Genomic DNA, 17,754 nt, shown 5'->3' with positions numbered 1-17,754 from the left:
CAAAAATGAGACACCCAAAATGAGTGGACAAGTAGAGCACCCCAAATAAGAATGCCCTTTAGAAAATGTAGTGCCATGTGTTACGAAATTAGAATCCCAAAAGACAACAATTAGCACTTAGCCTGTAAGCCATTAACTCTAACTACAGGACAGTCAACCATCTCATAGATAGATAGAATTTATAGAACACAGCAGGCAGAAAATTGGTTAGGTTTGCAAATTCTAAATGAAATTAACTTGCACTTTGGTTGAAATAAGACAACATCCAGTAAGATTAGACTGGATTAGCAAACTCACTAAAAAATTGAATAAAATAAGACCTCCATAGAGGAGCAGAAGCATTATCTCATTGCAGATCATTGATCGGTTTAGTCAGGTATCTTGTCTCTAACAGTGGCCGCTTTCCGATGCTTCAGAGGAAGGTACCAACCCCCCCCCCCCCAAAAAACACACCAACCAACCAACCAACCAAACAAACAAACAAACCATAATGGTCAATGATTATTAAGGCTGGGAGTCTGGCACGGCGGCACGGAAGTCATGGATTCCATGACTTTCCAGGACCTCCATGACTTCTACAGCTGGCAGGTGCAACTGAACCCAGGGCTGCCCAGCAGCAGCAGCTGCGGTCCCGGGTGGCGGGGCTACCTCCTGCCAGCGGCGGCGGTCCCTGGTCGCTCCCTGCCAGAGGCAGCGATCCCTGGTCGCTCCCTGCCAGCAACGGCTGCGGTGGTCTCGGGCTGCCCCCCTCCCCCGAGCACCAGCGGGCACCCCAGAGGCCCCCTCCTCCTTCGAACACCAGCAGGCACCCAGGTGCCCACCCAGCACCAGTGGGCACCCCGGAGCCCCTCCCTCCAGCGCCAGCGGGTGCACCAGCAGGCGCCCCAAAGGCCCCCTCCCCCCAGGACCAGCAGATGCCTCAGAGCCCCCCACTGTAGCATCAGCGGGCACCCCAGAGCTCCCCCTCCAGAGCAGCAGCTGCACCCCTGGAGTCCCCCAGAACACCCAAGATTTAGTCGGGTATATAGTACAAGTCATGGATAGGTCATGGGGCCGTGAATTTTTGTTTATTGCCCATGACCTGTCCATGACTTTTACTAAAAATACCCATGATTAAATCTTAGCCTTAATGATTATCCAGCATCTTATCTTTCTCCTTCCCCAAGCTCCCCCTCCTGTTCAGTAGTATGTATATAATAACAGACCTTTCTCCTAGTGCAGGAGAATACCCTAGTGATTAAGTACTGCTAAAACAAATGGGTTGGTTTTTTAGCTGTCAGAGCAGTAGGGAGTTGTTATTGCAGAGGGACATCTTACCAGAACACTGGCCTTTCAAATGTTTACGGTGCTGGGGCTTGACTGGCTCAGAGATACACGGTGTATGGAAAGGTTTTCATCTCTCTAGGTACACTGATGCACGAATCTCAGAATCATGTTCCAATTAAAAACTTCTCGTAGAGCTAATGTCAACCCAAGCTTCTAAATCTGTTTACAGATCAGAAAGCAGCAAGGAAGTACTAGGCTTACGGCTAGCAAATGGGATAATATGAAGCAGGATTTTTATGACTGTGCACACATTAGAACATGTCCCAAGCAAGGAATGGCTGTGGCCTGGCATAAAGTTGCTGGTTTGTTTGGGTCTGATGAAAATGTTTATTTTCAGCATCATAACACCGTGTAAACGTAACAAGCCTGAGTCAGATGAAGTCATTTGAGTTGCATGCAGAAGAAATTTGACCTAATGTCTGAATTTGGGTTTACCATTTACTTGCCAACACATTTTGATGAATGCATAATTTCAAATAGTCTATCTGTAAAAAAAAAAAAAAAAATGTTGTTATTCCTAAACTGTTTTAGTTAAGAACTCCTGGATAAAAAAGGCACCTATATATAAAATAATGTCATGGTTTATTATTTTCACATGGCAATTAATCATTTGCTCACTATTAAATGAGCTGGCCCCTGTGGTTGAATTTGCTTTTGGTTTTGCATCAGGGTCAGTCATGCCCTCGGATTTTTAATTAACTAACCAACCATCACACTAGGAAAATGTGTAATTTTATACGTGCATATAAGAAGTTAACGGAATATAAAAGTTTATTTGCTTTTACTGATGCCAAGTGAAAGCAGGTTCATTGTGAATAGAATAAATTGAAGATGCTCTTTCAGATCCTATGGCCTGATTAGGAGAAATGGCTTCCCATTCCAGCTTGTTAAGGATAAACCATCACAATACTTTAGTCAGAGCCAGAGTATGGCAGGCTGTAAATGATACAAGAGTCTAGTAAGAATTAGGGCAGTGGGAAAGAGCTATGGATGTTACTTAAAAAATGTGAGAGTACTGTAAGACATCAGCGTGCAATATGTATTTCATTTGGACTTGCCCATTGAGAGGAGTTAAGGGGATTCAGAGTAAGCAGCAGCAACCTGAGAAACGCTGCCCCATAGCAAGCAGAATCCCTTAGGGTAGGGGTAGTCAATTATTTTTTGTCAAGGTCCAAATTTCTTGGTTAAGCTATAGTCAAGGTCCAGACTCCAGAGAAACATTTTTCACACAGCAGTAACAATAAGGACAATAAAAAGATTTTGCAGTCCGTTCAGAAGTATCTGGCAGTCCCGATTTGGCCCGCAGTCAGCCTGTTAACGACCTCTGCCGTCGGGGGTGTGGCGACTCAGCCCCATCACTTACTGATGCAGCGTGCGTTCCCTATACACCCGCTGCCTGAAGTTAGTCAGCACACAAGGACTGCACATCTTTTACACCTCCTAAATCTGGCAGAGCACACCCTCTTAGAGCAGTGAGGTTCCAGTGCCAATGTACACAGCCTCTCAGTGCTCACTGGCCTGATCCCGTGCCCAGTGATGTCAGTGGAAGTCTTTGAGTCAGTGGAGTGTTGGCAGGGGTGAAAGTAACTTAAGTGACTTCCTGGTACGCAGGGAGGCCGGGGTCCTGAGCAAGGTGGGGGGGAGTGGCTCTGGGCCCCCGAAAAGGCGGGGCCTTGGGTGGAAGGGGCAGGGCTGGGGCCAGACTCCCCCAGCCAGCCCTTCAGCACTGCCCGGCTCGCGCCGCCCGGGGCTCCAGGCAGGGCCGGCTTTATGACCCACGGGGCCCGATTCCAATACCCGGCGGCAGTTGGGGCTTCAGCGGCACTTCGCGGCGGGGGGTCCACTCCGGGTCTTCCGCGGCACCAAAGGACCCCCTGCCGCAGAAATGCCGCCAAAGACCCCCGGAGCGGGGCCCAATTCCGGGGAATCGGGTGAATTGGCTTAAAGCTGGCCCTGGCTCCAGGGGCGATTTAAAGGACCCAGGGCTCTGGCTGCTGGCGCAGTAGCAGTAGCGGCGGCTGGGAGCCCCAGGCCCTTTAAATTGCTGCCAGAGCACCAGGCCCTTTAAATCGCCGCCGGAGCCCCATGGTAGCGGTAGCAGCAGCGGTGGCTGGGAGCCCTGGTGCTCTGGCGGCGATTTAAAGGGCCAGAGGCTCCAGCCGCTGCCGGGAGCCCCAGGCCCTTTTAAATTGCCGGGCCCCGGGGAAGCTGCCCCTTTTGGCCCCCTCCCCCATCAGCGGTCCTGCCAGTGATGTTGGCTGTGTTACCATACCGTACTGGCTTACTTTCACCTCTGAGTGTTGGATCAAGCACAGGAAGTATTTGCATCATATTCTGACAAGGTCCTGCAAAGGTAGAAATTTCTGTGTACTTTTTGAGGCCTATTTGTGTCCTGGTCAGTAAAGGAAATGTGTGCGTTAGTAATGGGTGACCTTTAAGGGAACTTAGTTTGGTTAAAGAAGGTTTGTATGGTTGGAGTTCTCCCAATAATGTCTGTTTAATAAATTCATGCCACTTTTTTCTCTTTAGAAACCAGAAACATGGCAACAAAGGAGAAGCTGCAGTGTTTGAAAGATTTCCACAAGGACATCCTCAAACCTTCCCCTGGCAAGAGCCCTGGGACACGCCCTGAGGACGAGGCAGAGGGGAAGCCGCCTCAACGGGAGAAGTGGGCGAGTAAGATTGACTTTCTGCTGTCCGTGGCTGGTGGATTTATTGGTTTAGGCAATGTCTGGCGGTTTCCGTATCTCTGCTATAAAAATGGCGGAGGTGAGTATTTTTCTATCTCTCTAATTCCTTCTCATTCAGCTATACATTCGTCCAACCATCCATCCTTCCAATACTGTAGCATCGGCGTGTCTCCCACATATTTAAAATCGAGATATCCATAACAATCTCTTTTCTCTTTCCCAACCTGTACGAGAAATTGCTTGATTATTTCATAGTTAATATCCAAGCTCTGTTATGAAAAAAACCAACAACCTTGCATTTTACTAGTATTACAGTTGAACTTCACTTTTAACTTAAAAATAAATATATACGTTAATTATATGGATCAATATTCTCAGTGTAAATGTAGAATAACTCCAATTAATGGCGCTACTCCAAATTTATAGTGGTGCAACTAAGACAAGACTTGAACTGAACATTTCTTTTGGGTTTTAACATAAAAATACTGCTTTCGCTTAAATGAAATGAAAGTATATCTAATCCTCATCATCTTTATAGATGTTCACTTTAAAAAGGAATGAAAATGCCCTTTCCCTTTGGTTTGTAACCATTCTATTTTTAATCTTTGAACAGGGGCAATAATCCCAGAAAAGTAAAATTGTTATATGTGTACACAAGGGTATCAAATGTGTTTCCTTGTTACATATATCTACCGCAGCATGTGGATTATTCTTCATTTTGAATTCTTTTAATCTTTATTGTACATCATTGTGTTTTCTCTACAGGTGCATTTCTTATACCTTATTTCATTTTCCTGTTTGGGGGAGGTCTTCCTGTGTTTTTCCTGGAGGTGGCGCTAGGACAATATACCTCTGAAGGAGGAATTACATGCTGGGAAAAGATCTGCCCTATTTTCACTGGTTAGTTATTTTCCTGCCATATCGCAACACAAGACACAGTTAATGAATGTAATGACATGTTACTTGGAAATTTTCCAAACAGCTGTGCTAGACTCACTGATGGCAGAAGGTGTTATTAATGGGTAAATTCCATTTCGGCAACCAGTCCTGCGAAGTGCAGAATGCCTTCGACTCCCATTTTTTCAACACCAAGGCCCTGGTTCATCAAAGCCCTTAAACACGTGCCTAACATTGCTACTGCGGGGTTTATGCATAAATTGAACTGCCTTGCTACATAAGGATGGGATTACTCAGGTGCTTAGCACAGTGAATGTGTTTAAGTGCTTTGCTGAAGCACTGAATAAATTATGGGGGAAGTTCACTCCTGGGCAGAGGGCCACCACGAGGCATATACACCACGTAAGCTGCACTTAAATCCTCAGATATTAGGGCCTGATCCTAGAAAGGGACTCCCATTGATTTCAGTGGTCTTTGGATCAGGTCTCTAAGGTACACCCTTGATGTGGTTTATTGCTTAAAAAACGGGGCAAGTATATGCCATTCATGTCCCTCACAGCTGCTATTTGTTGTAGTAGCTGACTGTATGATATTGGTTCCTGGAAAGGTAGACGTCTGAGAGTAGAAAGGAGAAATCATAGTATTAATTTTTGTTGCTGTCGTCTTGTTAACTGACAGAAGTGCCAATAAATAAGAAAGAAGTTGCATGTTGTGCACTAAATAGGCTCGCAACAAGAGGCTGTGCAATCTGTGAGAAAGAGAGAGGGCGTTTCACATTGTGTTGACGAGCGTTGGAGAAGGCAGTGTTCCCTTGAAATACTAGGGGATCAGAATCTTTTCCATAGTCTCATATCCTTTTGCGAAAGTGCCTTTCCAAATATTATCCTGGACTGGAAACCAAACTCTTTTTGCCATGCAAACCCTGGCATCACAGTTATTTTTACATGCACAGTGGGAATTTGAATGGCTTTCTGTGGAAAGATTCAGGCATAGAGCTTTTGCAATAATTAGATCCGACTGTGAAAAACAACTCTGATTGCTCCATTTTATTATTAAAGGGCATTTGCCAACAAATGAAGAAACACATGCCGTTCACAAGAATTGTGCTAATGCCACTCTGAAATTTAATGGGAATATAAAATTAAAAGCAGGTTACCAAAATCCTTTAGAACCCCTAACTGCATCCCACACATTGACTGGCTTCAGAGAGACACTGGGAAATGAACTGATTTGTTAGAATTAACCCCCATTAATTATGAGTGATTACACTGGATATAGCAACAGAGGGTCCTGTGGCACCTTTAAGACTAACAGAAGTATTGGGAGCATAAGCTTTCGTGGGTAAGAACCTCACTTCTGCCATTACTTGCATCTGAAGAAGTGAGGTTCTTACCCACGAAAGCTTGTGCTCCCAATACTTCTGTTAGTCTTAAAGGTGCCACAGGACCCTCTGTTGCTTTTTACAGATTCAGACTAACACAGCTACCCCTCTGATACTTTACACTGGATATATACCCCTATCTCATAGAGCTGGAAGGGATGCTGAAAGGTTGTTGAGTCTAGCCCCCTGCCTTCACTTGCAGGACCAAGTACTGATTTTGCCCCAGATCCCTAAGTGACCCCCTCAAGGATTAAACTCACAACTCTGAGTTTAGCATGCCAATGCTCAAACCACTGAGCTATCCCTCTCCCCCTAAGGTAAAGATGCACAACTTTCCTTTTCAAAATTTAAGTGGGAATGGGCACCTTAAATTGATTTAGGTCTTGATTCTGCCACCCTTACTGATCATGAGCGGTATCTTATTCCTTGAAATGAATGGAACTACCTAAGTAAGTAAGATCGTATCCAATGGGCCAAATTCTCAACTGTTATACTGAAGTCAGTGGAATTACCCTGATTTACACCCCTTTCTTTTCTCCCCCTCCTCTCACTAGGCCATGGGGTGGGGGGAGAAGGGAATGCTCTTGGTTTAAATAAAAATCACCTTGGTATCCCTGGAAAAGGAAATTTATGGGTCTAATAATATGGCTAAGTGAATGTTCTGACTGAACTGTAGAATAGATAGTACACTCTATGTGGGTGGGGGGGGCAGAGGGGGTTGCACTCAGCACAAAATTCTTGGCTGTGGAGAATCACATTGCAATATGGCTTAAGGCTGTGCAATATAAGGCAGAACTGCCAGGTGTTGACACAGTGTATCAGTAAGCACCTTTCATATAAACATATTTATTTAATGTAATAAATAAATTAATTAATTACTTTTACAAACTATTGTAAGTCTTTGTTGGGAAAACAGTTTTTATCGCTCCCATTCCTAAATGGAACGTTAGCTTCAGAAAGCCCTTCAAGATTCTAAATACTAGTGGTTAAAAGGGATCAGAAGAAGGATCTGTATGCAGGCCTTTTGTTTCTTACTTTAAATAAAGAGACTGGTTCTCCTCTGACACAGAGGTACAAATCAGAAGTAATGCCAATGAGAGGAGTCAGACCCGCAGAATAGTTTCGAAATTTAATTCTGCCAGAGCTGCATTCCATCACCTCCTTGATTGCCATTTTAAGTTGTGGAGGACGTGGCCTTATCTGCCCATGACCCTGTGTTTAAAAACAAACAAGGGACATTTTTTATTGTCAAGTATTGATAGCAGAGTTAAACATTGATCTCATTAGCAATAACAAGCACAAATAGCATACTTTCTTTGCAAAAGAGAAATGGGTGCATAGACTATGGCTTTCACTTCGCTTGCTTTGGAATTTTTAAACACTCGTCTTATTTTGCACACACACTGAACCTTCTGCCCAAGGATCTCATTAATACCGCTGCAACCACTGGTGCTAGTGATAATCAGTGACAGTAGCTTGGTTATGCTTTAGTTGTGTGTGCTGTTTAATGGGATTCAGTTTCCAATAGTGGTATATCCTACACCAGGATTTAAATCCACAGAGTATTAAAAAATAACTTTACATGTCTGAGATTTCATAGTGTTGGAACGATAAGTGACCATTGTGTATGTGTTTTATTTATTTATTTTGTATTAGGAATCGGTTATGCTTCCATAGTGATTGTGTCCCTTCTGAATGTGTACTACATCGTCATCCTGGCTTGGGGAGTGTACTATCTGTTCCAGTCATTTCAGAGCGTCCTACCTTGGTCGCTTTGTGGTCAGAAGTGGAACACACCTACTTGCGTGGAAGACACTCTCAGGAAGAACAAAACACTCTGGTTGTCACTGAACATTACAAACTTCACATCGCCCGTCACAGAGTTTTGGGAGTAAGAACATGCATTATTATTTTTAAGAGCACTTTATTTAAAGGACAAAAATCATAAATGCAAATAGCTTCTTCTATTGAAACTCCATGGGGAATTTTAGGTACGGGAAAATGAATAGATCTAGGTTGGAGGCCTTGCCTATAGCCTGATTGAATAATTGGTGGCCAGCAATTAGAGAAGGTGCACTGGTGCTTACCCCAAAGCTTAGACAACAGCAAGCCAGGGTGCTGAATCAGGGCTATACTCAAGCATAGATAAGGCCATAGTGTCACCTTCTTATAGGGTGACCAGATGTCCCGATTTTATAGGGACAGTCCCAGTATTAGGGACTTTTTCTTATATAGGCGCCTATTACCCCCCAACCCCTGTCCCCATTTTTCACACTTGTTATCTGGTCACCCTACCTTCTTAATGCCAAACGCTACATGCAGCACAGATCCTGGCCAGTCCTTAGTGTTGTCCCATCCAAGTACTAACAAGACCCAACTGTTCTAGCTTCTGAGATTTTAGCCTTACCCAACCTCAAAACAAAAATCCCGCCTCAGAAAACTACTTTTAAAGTAATGTTAAGGATCTGACTTGAACCCACAAAGGCAAGTGAAAGTGAAAGCTTGTGCCAACAGTATTGTCTTAATTCTTGTGGTACTTGGGTATTGCTGCACACATGAGGGTAAATTCAGACCTACTGTAAGGGCTGCAATGCCATGGATTTCACTAAATACATTGAATTTGACCTATGGCTAGGAGATAGCTCAGTCTTCTCAGATCCTTGCAAAAACAAAGGACGATGATCACAGTTAATGGATAATGAATAGCCTGGGTTTTCAATCGTACATTTAGGCCTGGTCTACACTGGGGGGGATCGACCTAAGATACACAACTTCAGGTACAAGAATAGCGTAGCTGAAGTCGATGTATCTTAGGTGGACTTACCTCGTGTCCTCACGGTGTGGGGTCGACTGCCACCGCTCCCCCGTCAATGCTGCTTCCTCCTCTCAACGCGGTGGAGTACAGGAGTCGACGGCAGAGCGATTGGGGATTGATTTATCGCATCTACACTAGACGCGATAAATCAATCCCTGAATCACGTCTACACTAGACGCAATAAATCAATCCCTGATAGATCGATCACTACCTGCTGATCTGGTGGGTAGTGTAGATGTACCCTAAATTATAAAAACAATGAGGAGTCTGAAGAAGTGGGTTTTTTTTCCATGAAAGCTTATGCCCTAATAAATCTGTTAGTCTTTAAGGTGTCACCGTACTCCTTGTTGTTTTTGTGGATACAGACTAACATGGCTACCCCTCTGATACTTGGTACATTTAATTGTGATTTTCTTTGCTTCTGGAGAGAAGTGAACTTCTAAATATTACATTAAACCTCTTATTTTTCATTGAAGGGTGTAGGAATGGGAAAGGAGGCACAAAGGCCCAGATCTGCAAAGGTATTTAGGCACCTAATTTAGATGCCTAAATACCATTGAGTATCTGGGCCAAAAGATATTCATATGTAGTGTATATAAATGCATAGGTTCACCCAATCGAGAACAGCAAGTCTCCCAAAACCTGTCTTGGTTTGAAAGGATTTTGGTTTTGTTTTCTATTGTGAAAAATACCCATTCATCTCTGGGTTGTGATTCTCTGCATCAGACATCAGTTTGGAACATTTCATTTACAAGTACCTTGAGAATAGGGGTTTACAATGGAAACAATGACAGACCATTAATTATGGTTTTGTGAGCACAGCTGTTGTTGCCTTTCCCCCTCCCTTTCTTGTTAATACACTTTCTACATTCTAACAAATCACTTTCTAACCTGGCGAAGATGCCAGCCATTAACGTGGCAAAGAAAACTGGCAGAGATATTAAACACTGCCCGTTATTGTACTTTTCTGTGATCATTTGTCTTGCACCAGCCTACTGTGTAATCTTGAAGAAGATCTTGCTTTTCCCAGATGCCTGGAGTTTATCAGGCTTAAGCTTCTTGTCACAGTTTCTCCTGCGTTTCACATTACAAATTCTGTTTTGCACAATCTGATTTCTAAATGGAGAGACACCTCTGCAAACAGTGTATTTGCACAGGCATCAAAAATTTGCAGAATAAAAGGGAATACAAAGAAGATCTGTTTGATGTAAGACCCCCATGAGCAGATTCAGAGATTATTTACTTGTTTGGCTTGCCCTGCTGGTTTATTATTAAGTGTAGCATTTGCTTTGATCCCAGTTTGACTTCTTCAGGCCACTTAAATTTCAGTTTGACTCCTTGAATCAACTTGAACACCCTTCTGTATTTTATAAATAAACGTAAGCTAGTTGCCGCACCAGAAATGACATCCACACTGCAAATATTTGGCAGGTGTTAAGTTTGGAAAAAGAATCCTAGGAACTGTGCTGAAACTTGTAACCCAAGAGCTGAAGATGAGCCAGTAATGTAGAGTAGGTCTTGGACCATCAGATGATTGGTGTAATTGACAGAGTGCATCCTGTATTACCAATTTTTTCAGTGTGTCATTAGCACTAAGTGTCTGCGCTACGTGACAGTTACTTTCCCAGTTCTGATTTCCTGGGTGGTGGACTGGTTCCTCTAAAGATATGGGGAGTTGAAATGATTTACTAGACAGACATTCCACATCAAGAAGTCAAAGACCAACTGGAACAGGACAAAAAGCAATCTTCTAATGTGGATAACAAATCAGACTAAAGAGGTCTTGCACACATCTAAGCATGAAGAAGGACTCCCTGTATCTTGTGCACTGCCTTCTCCTTACCCCTATCTTCCTCAGCTCTGTTAAGGTTATGCTATCTCACTTTTACATAAGAACATAAGAATAGCCCAACGGCTATCCAGCTCAGTATCCTATTTAAGAGTTAAAGTGTTAATGGGCAACTTTCAATATACCATATCTAAGGCCAGGCCAGACTTTATACAGTACATTATTTTTAATCTCCATTCGCCCCCAGCTCCCTAAAACCTTTGATAAAAGGCAATGGTACAAACCAGCTAGGTTTCTCAGGTAAAAATATACCTGCTGCCAGATATTCTGCCTTCAGAGGCAATGCTACCACTGTTAGGGCTTGTCTTCACTACCCGCCTGGATTGGCGGGTAGAAATCGATCTCTCGGGGATTGAATTATCGCGTCTCGTCGGGATGCGACAATCGATCCCCGAATCGACGCGCGTACTCCACCAGCGCAGGTAGGAGTAAGCGCCGTCGACAGGGGAGCCGCGACGGTCGATTTGCTGCCCTCCTCACAGCGGGGTAAGTTGGCTCGGATACGTCGAATTCAGCTATGCTATTTACGTAGCTGAATTTGCGTATCTTAAATCGATCCCTTTCCCCGCCCCCCCCATAGTGTAGACCTAGCCTTAGTCAGCTATCTGAATAGGCTGGGAGGATCCCAATGCCCAGGAAGAGTTTTACCCTGGAAGGCAGAGGAATACCATCTTGTTTGTCTACCTGCCAAACTTCACTCATCCTTGGGAATAAGATCATCGGCGCTTATCATTTTTATTTTTAAAAGCTTGTGTTATTCCCTCGATCTTAAATATCCCATCATTGAGACCCTGCAGACGCACAACTGTAAGAATGACCTAGTCATGTCTGAATGAAGGAGGGTAGACACAGACTTCTCTCAAGAAGCACAATAACATAACCTGTGGCCAGTTAACAATAATTTGTGTTGTCAATCTTACTGGTCTTGGTGGACTTTTTGGGCCTGAGTTTTATTGGGACTTCAACAGTGCTTCCCCTTGTGCACCTCCATGCCCCCCCATATACACACTTTTTCAGCCTTAACACATGGAAGTGATGTATTTTACACATGCAGAGTCTAGCATCCACGTGGCCCCAAAGTGTGTGCAAATGCTAGTTGCACGAGCAATACGTGATTCTGAAAATAAAGCCCTTTTCCTTAGGAGCCAGTCAGCTAGGAAACTTGTCGCCTACGGGACATTTATATTTGCCACTCAGTGCTCAAGCATTAACAGTCATACAAAAAGGCCACAGTGCTTGGAGAAGAGGCTATTATCCCGTGATTGAAGGAATCCACACTGTTTTGCGGTACAGTTAATACTTATTTAATTTTTTGTTTCTGAAACTAAATGCCCTTTTCAATCTGGGAAACGGATGTGGTTATCTTCATCACTAGTGTGTGGTAAAGCTGACACCACACTGATATAATTGGCCTCCCTGATACATTAGCCGCTTCATGCTGAACGACATGTGCCCCTTCCCTGTCCTGCCGGACATACAGTTGAGCCTGACATTTCAGTTCATCTGAATTAACATTCTGTGCAAATCACATGCTTACTTGAGCAGCAGTAAAAGGGGTTAAGCAAATCTAGCTTTATCTCAGGAGACTTACATCTTGCTATCATGTGCTTTAGATCTTATTTCTTCAGATTTTCTTTTAAAGTTCTGAATTTTAAAGTCTTACAAATGCAGTAATGCGAAAGGGGTGAGAATTATGGGACAGCTCCCATTAAACAAGAGCTCTGATTGTCTGATGCTGACCAAATGTTTATAAATGGCTGGTAATCAGCAGACCTTGTTCATCCAAATCCAAGAAAGCCTGTCACATGTTCCTGGCATGTAACCCTGAGGAAAGCAAAACAAAACTAAACAAAATCCGACTTAGTCTTATGTGCCCTTGGAGGCAAATAAGATTTACGAAATTGCTTCTTTCATAGTATTCCCTTTAGTGAATTGCTTGTACACCTGATTATAGTACTAGTTGTTATTGCTCAGTCTATGTTAAAAAGCACTTCCTCTCTCTTAGTATGAAAGGTCCTGACTGCATTCATGTGATTAATTGACATGGGACACCCTTCAAGGATTGCCTAACTCCACTCATTCTATTTTTGCGCACATTCTGGAACCACTTACAACTCCTGTTTTTACATTCTCCGTGTTATTAGTCCATACTGGCTCTATGAAAAAAAGCCCAAGAATCCATGTTTGATATTTGTCCCACTGAATATATATATATATATGTCAGAACACATCATGCAGGCTTGGTAACGGAGGGAGTAATGGAGGTTTGTCCATATCACCAAAGCTGTTGTGCAATACAGTTCTTACTACACCTAGGAATGAAATTATAAAGATGTTACAGATGCAGACTGATGTGCTTCTGCTACAGAAATATGTTGGTTTTGGTTGCCTGACATAACCTAATGCAGACACTGTAGTGGTGTGTGCTGAACTGGCTCCTTGAGGTATTCATCCTTGCAGGGGAGGATGGCTGAAGACAGCAAGGGAGCACATCAAACAGTGCACTTTACTAGTCCTATATAAAAGAGAAACCTACCTGGCTCCTAGCAGATGCTGTTCTCTTCCATAGAATGTGAGCCCAGAATCTTGGGTCACATTCTAGGTAAGGTGGCCATCTGTTTTTGAATCTATAAGAGAAAAACAAAGCGTGGTTCATGAAACATCCCACATACAGTCTTAGCCACATACATTCACAGATCTCCAGTTTCCAAAAGGAAAAAGGCTATTCAGTGTTTTCTTGCCCCAAGCCATGTTGGCTGCTTATTAGCATGTTCTTCCATACTGCCTTTCAGCTTAGAAAGTTGGGCTTTATTAAAAAAAACCCATGGGAGCTTGAAACTGAACTTTGGTCTCCTTGCAAATTCTTCATTTTCTTCTCCCACATACACACACCGAGCCTGATCCTGCTGCTGCTGATTCCAGTGAGTAAGGACTCACTCATATGAGCAAGGACTGCAGAATTATACAATTGTTTGTTATCATAGGGTTCCTCCTAATTACTGAGTAGCTACACTGTTTGGGGAGCGTCTGTTCTATTGAGTTCCATTGGTCTTTTTCCACAGCACCCAATACACTCAAAAAATGTTTAGAAAATGTAAAGCATTTAGTTCTGAGAACACACACACACACACACACACACACACACACACACTCAAATTATCGTAACAAATTTGCAAGCTAATATTAAAAAAAGGCAACCATTTTGGGCCTTCTAAATGGTCAGTTTCTCTTTATTATCAAAAATGTATAGCACTTTTAGGTCACTGGTTTTATTTATTGTTATTGTTTTTTCCATTGGGAACAAAAAAGCTTGATAGACACGGGTGGGGGTGGGGGTGAAGCCTAGTGCATCAGATTGCTATGACCTTGCAGGGTTTGGTAAATGTTTTTATCTTGACAAAAATCTGTTACCTAAACTTGTTTACCTCATCTGCGTGTGCAGACACATTGACCCGGTGTGCCCCTTGCACTCCTGATAGTGGGTAAAGGATGGCTGCTGACTTTCATCGTTGGGCAAAAAACAAAACTCAGCGGCATTCTTTCATTGAACAAATTAGACTGTGGACAATGTCCTGCAGTTCCAATACAGTCAAAACTTTCATTGACTATAGCGAAAAGTCTTGCATGACGAGGAGTTCAGGATTTGTCCCAGTGATTTCAGCAGAGTTTTGCCTAAGTAAGGAATTAGTAGGATTTGGTCCTTTATTGCAGGCAATGAGGAAAGGTGTGACACAGCCTGTTCATGTTAGAGAAAGTGACGAACATGCCATTTGGAGCGTGTACATTGCCAGAGAAAGGAAAGGAAGTAGTTTTATTTCAATATTTGTTCTTATGGAAATTGACAAAAGAAAGAAGTTAATAAAAAGTTGTTTTTATGAACCTAGCTATTCTGATGCTCATGTTTTTGCCTCCCCAGTAGAAATCTGTGGTTATTTTCTAAGTTGAATAACTAAATAAAGTTTACCAAATATCTTTGGTCAACTAAACAAGGACCTACTTGTGATGACATTGACTACCTTTGGCACTCATCAGTAATGGTTGCATGCACTGAGCCAAGATAAATGGAAAGGGTAACAGAAATTGTAACAAATCCAGGCTCTGCACTGCAAACCAAACTCCTTAATGTGTTAACTTGACACACTGTTCTCTCTGATCCCTATAATGATAGTCACGGTAACAGACTGAAAAGGAAACACTGATGTATTGTGGCCTTTTTGAATAAGTGTGTTTCAGACATTATGGGTGATATTGACATACAAGTACACTGTGGCTTCAAGGCTGTTTTGATAGAGATGCCAGTAGAGCAGTGATTCTCACAGCCGGTTCACCGCTTGTTCAGGGAAAGTCCCTCGCGGGCCGGGTCGGTTTGTTTACCTGCTGCATCTGCAGGTTCGGCCAATCGTGGGGGCTGCGGGAAGCGGCGCGGGCCGAGAGATGTGCTGGCCACTGCTTCCTGCAGCCCCCCGTTGGCCTGGAGTGGCAAACCGCGGCCAGTGGGAGCCGCGATCGGCCGAACCTTCTGGACGCAGCAGGTAAACAAGCCGGCCCAGCCCGCCAGGGGCTTTCCCTGAACAAGCAGCGGACCGGCTTTGAGAACCACTGCAGTAGAGGTCTGGCTTCCATCTCCATGAAGAACAATTATAGCAAATAACTTCAACATACTTATATGATCATTAGCTTCCAAAAGGAGCCTTGGTCAAGATGCTGTATAGTATGTTGGTCAGAAGAATCCTACAGACAGCAGACATACCTAGGGCTTAATCCTGCAAACTTTTACTCATATGAGTAATGCTGAGTTAGGCAAGTACATGTTCATAAGATTGCAATTTTAAAGTGCAGCCAGTCCAGTCATTGCCATAAGTAATGTGTCTAAACTTGCAGAGCTTATAAGAAAACTCCTGACTAACTGCTTTGTTGCATCTTTGTCTTGCTTCTTTTCCGTTCACGCATTAAGGCGCAACGTACTGAGCTTGTCTACGGGGATTGAAGATGTTGGTGTTGTCAAGTGGGATCTGGCACTGTGTCTTCTCTTTGTCTGGGTGATATGTTTCTTCTGCATTTGGAAAGGCGTCAAGTCTACTGGGAAAGTAAGTGCTCTCTCTGCCCCTTTACAATCACTCCCTTAGAAAAGTCAGCAGTACCGTGAATAATAGGCTGTGTCTTTTGTCAATAAATAGTGACAGCTTCCATGCGAAAAATGTATTTTCACACTGAGTAAGAGCTGGACTTGACTGGTGTTGGAGGGCAGTGGCCAGTGCCATAGTACAGAATCCCTCTGAACCAAGCGGATGTGAATGGAATGGCATCATGAATCATACAAAGACGACTCAGGAAGCCTTTTAAATAGCGCCATTTAAGACAATGGAACCTAGCCAGTGCTACCTGTACTGGTGAGGGTGCCTCAGGCTTTACTGAGTGGTTCACTACTTGCTTCTTCCCACATAATAATAATAGTTACACCACGGTGTGCTTCTATGACATGTCACCCACAGAGCCACCTTCAATTCTGCTGCAGTGCCACTGGAATCAGTGGCTCCACAGTGGGGATAAACTGAAGTCACTGGGAACTTTTGGAAAATCTGCCCACTTATTTAGATGCCCCAGGACAGATTTAGGAGCCTAACTTTAAGCACTCATTTATTTAATGAAAACGCTCGTCCTAAAACAGCAGCCCCGTCTTCTTTGCCAGGGTCATTGTCCAAGGGCTACTCTGACACTCAGATCTATTCACTGTTTATTCAGTCATTTCTAGTGTGCCTCTCACTGCAGGGCCTACCTTCCTCTCTGAAGTTTTCTATTAGGCGTATTGAGCTCAGGGCTAAGTTCAACAACCTTGATATCTACACTCTATATTTTAGATGCCTGCTGAAGGCCACAGTAGTTAAACATTCACAGACTCCAGACCCTTGGGTGCTCCGAGGTTTTTGTTGAATGGGACCCATCTGTGGTTCCTCCCCCCGCCCCCACGCCCTTACCACTGCACTCTCCAAAACCACGCCATTCCATATGGTAATAATTAGACAGCATCTGAACCTCATTCCATTCCAGTAGCGTGCAAGGAACAAAGTACAGAAGTTTCCACACTGTCAATTAACGAGGCGATGCCTGGTATTTATTGCCTCTTTAAATATATGGTAGTGGTTCTGTACCATCATTTCTCTCTCCCTTTGACTTTATCGTAGGGCCTCATTAAAAACATGGTGCCTTATTCTTCTGGTCTCCTGCCAGTTTTAGGTCCAAAGAGCAGTTTCCACACCTCTAAATCTGTGCTGACCGAAGATGGTTGTATTCCCTATTGTCACTGGTTGGCATGACCTGTTGAGTTGGGTTGTCAAGGGTCATAATGAAAGCGAGCATAGAATCTCCCCAGCAATAGTCTAGAATGGAAACAAACACTTCCTGAGTACCTTTTGCGATCGTGATGGCTGTTTGATTCACACCACAGTTCAGACAGCACCAAAAGATTTTCCAAGTTGCTTAGTGTGTACAAAAAACAAACCCTTGCTATAATGCACCAGCATAATCAAAATCAGCGAGAGTGTATGCTAGTCTGAGACGGTCAAAGGGCTGCAGTGACTTGAAAAAGTCAGAGGTTTGCTGGGAACTTCCACAGGTTTTTCAATGCATAACTCAGCAGCTGAATATCTATTTGGTGGGTATGTTTTCTTGTGCATCCCAAATTCCCATAGACCTGAGATGGAGTATGCAGTGCACAACAAATGCAAGACTGGGACTCTGAAATGTTCCCTCTGGCCTTGTATTTCTGTGCCAGGGAATTAACGCTGAACCTTTTGAA

At 43.5% G+C, this 17,754-nt stretch overlaps 1 protein-coding gene across 5 annotated transcripts in view; it reads left to right on the top strand.

Moving 5' to 3' along the window:
- Positions 1-17,754, top strand: part of SLC6A6 (solute carrier family 6 member 6) — a 71,644-nt gene that overhangs the window by 30,559 nt on the left and 23,331 nt on the right. For all 5 annotated transcript variants that reach the window (XM_008168028.4, XM_005288435.5, XM_008168030.4 and 2 more), the window contains 4 exons: positions 3,856-4,095; positions 4,782-4,916; positions 7,951-8,185; positions 15,913-16,045. In XM_008168028.4, coding sequence (XP_008166250.1) covers positions 3,867-4,095; positions 4,782-4,916; positions 7,951-8,185; positions 15,913-16,045 — 732 coding nt within the window. In that variant the 5' untranslated portion in view covers positions 3,856-3,866. The remainder of the gene's footprint in view (positions 1-3,855; positions 4,096-4,781; positions 4,917-7,950; positions 8,186-15,912; positions 16,046-17,754) is intronic.

This window comes from Chrysemys picta, chromosome 7, assembly GCF_011386835.1.
Source record: "Chrysemys picta bellii isolate R12L10 chromosome 7, ASM1138683v2, whole genome shotgun sequence".
NCBI classification, from domain to species: Eukaryota; Metazoa; Chordata; order Testudines; family Emydidae; genus Chrysemys; species Chrysemys picta.
Note: the sequence above shows the minus strand (reverse complement) of the source record. Positions and strands in the feature narration are given on the sequence as shown.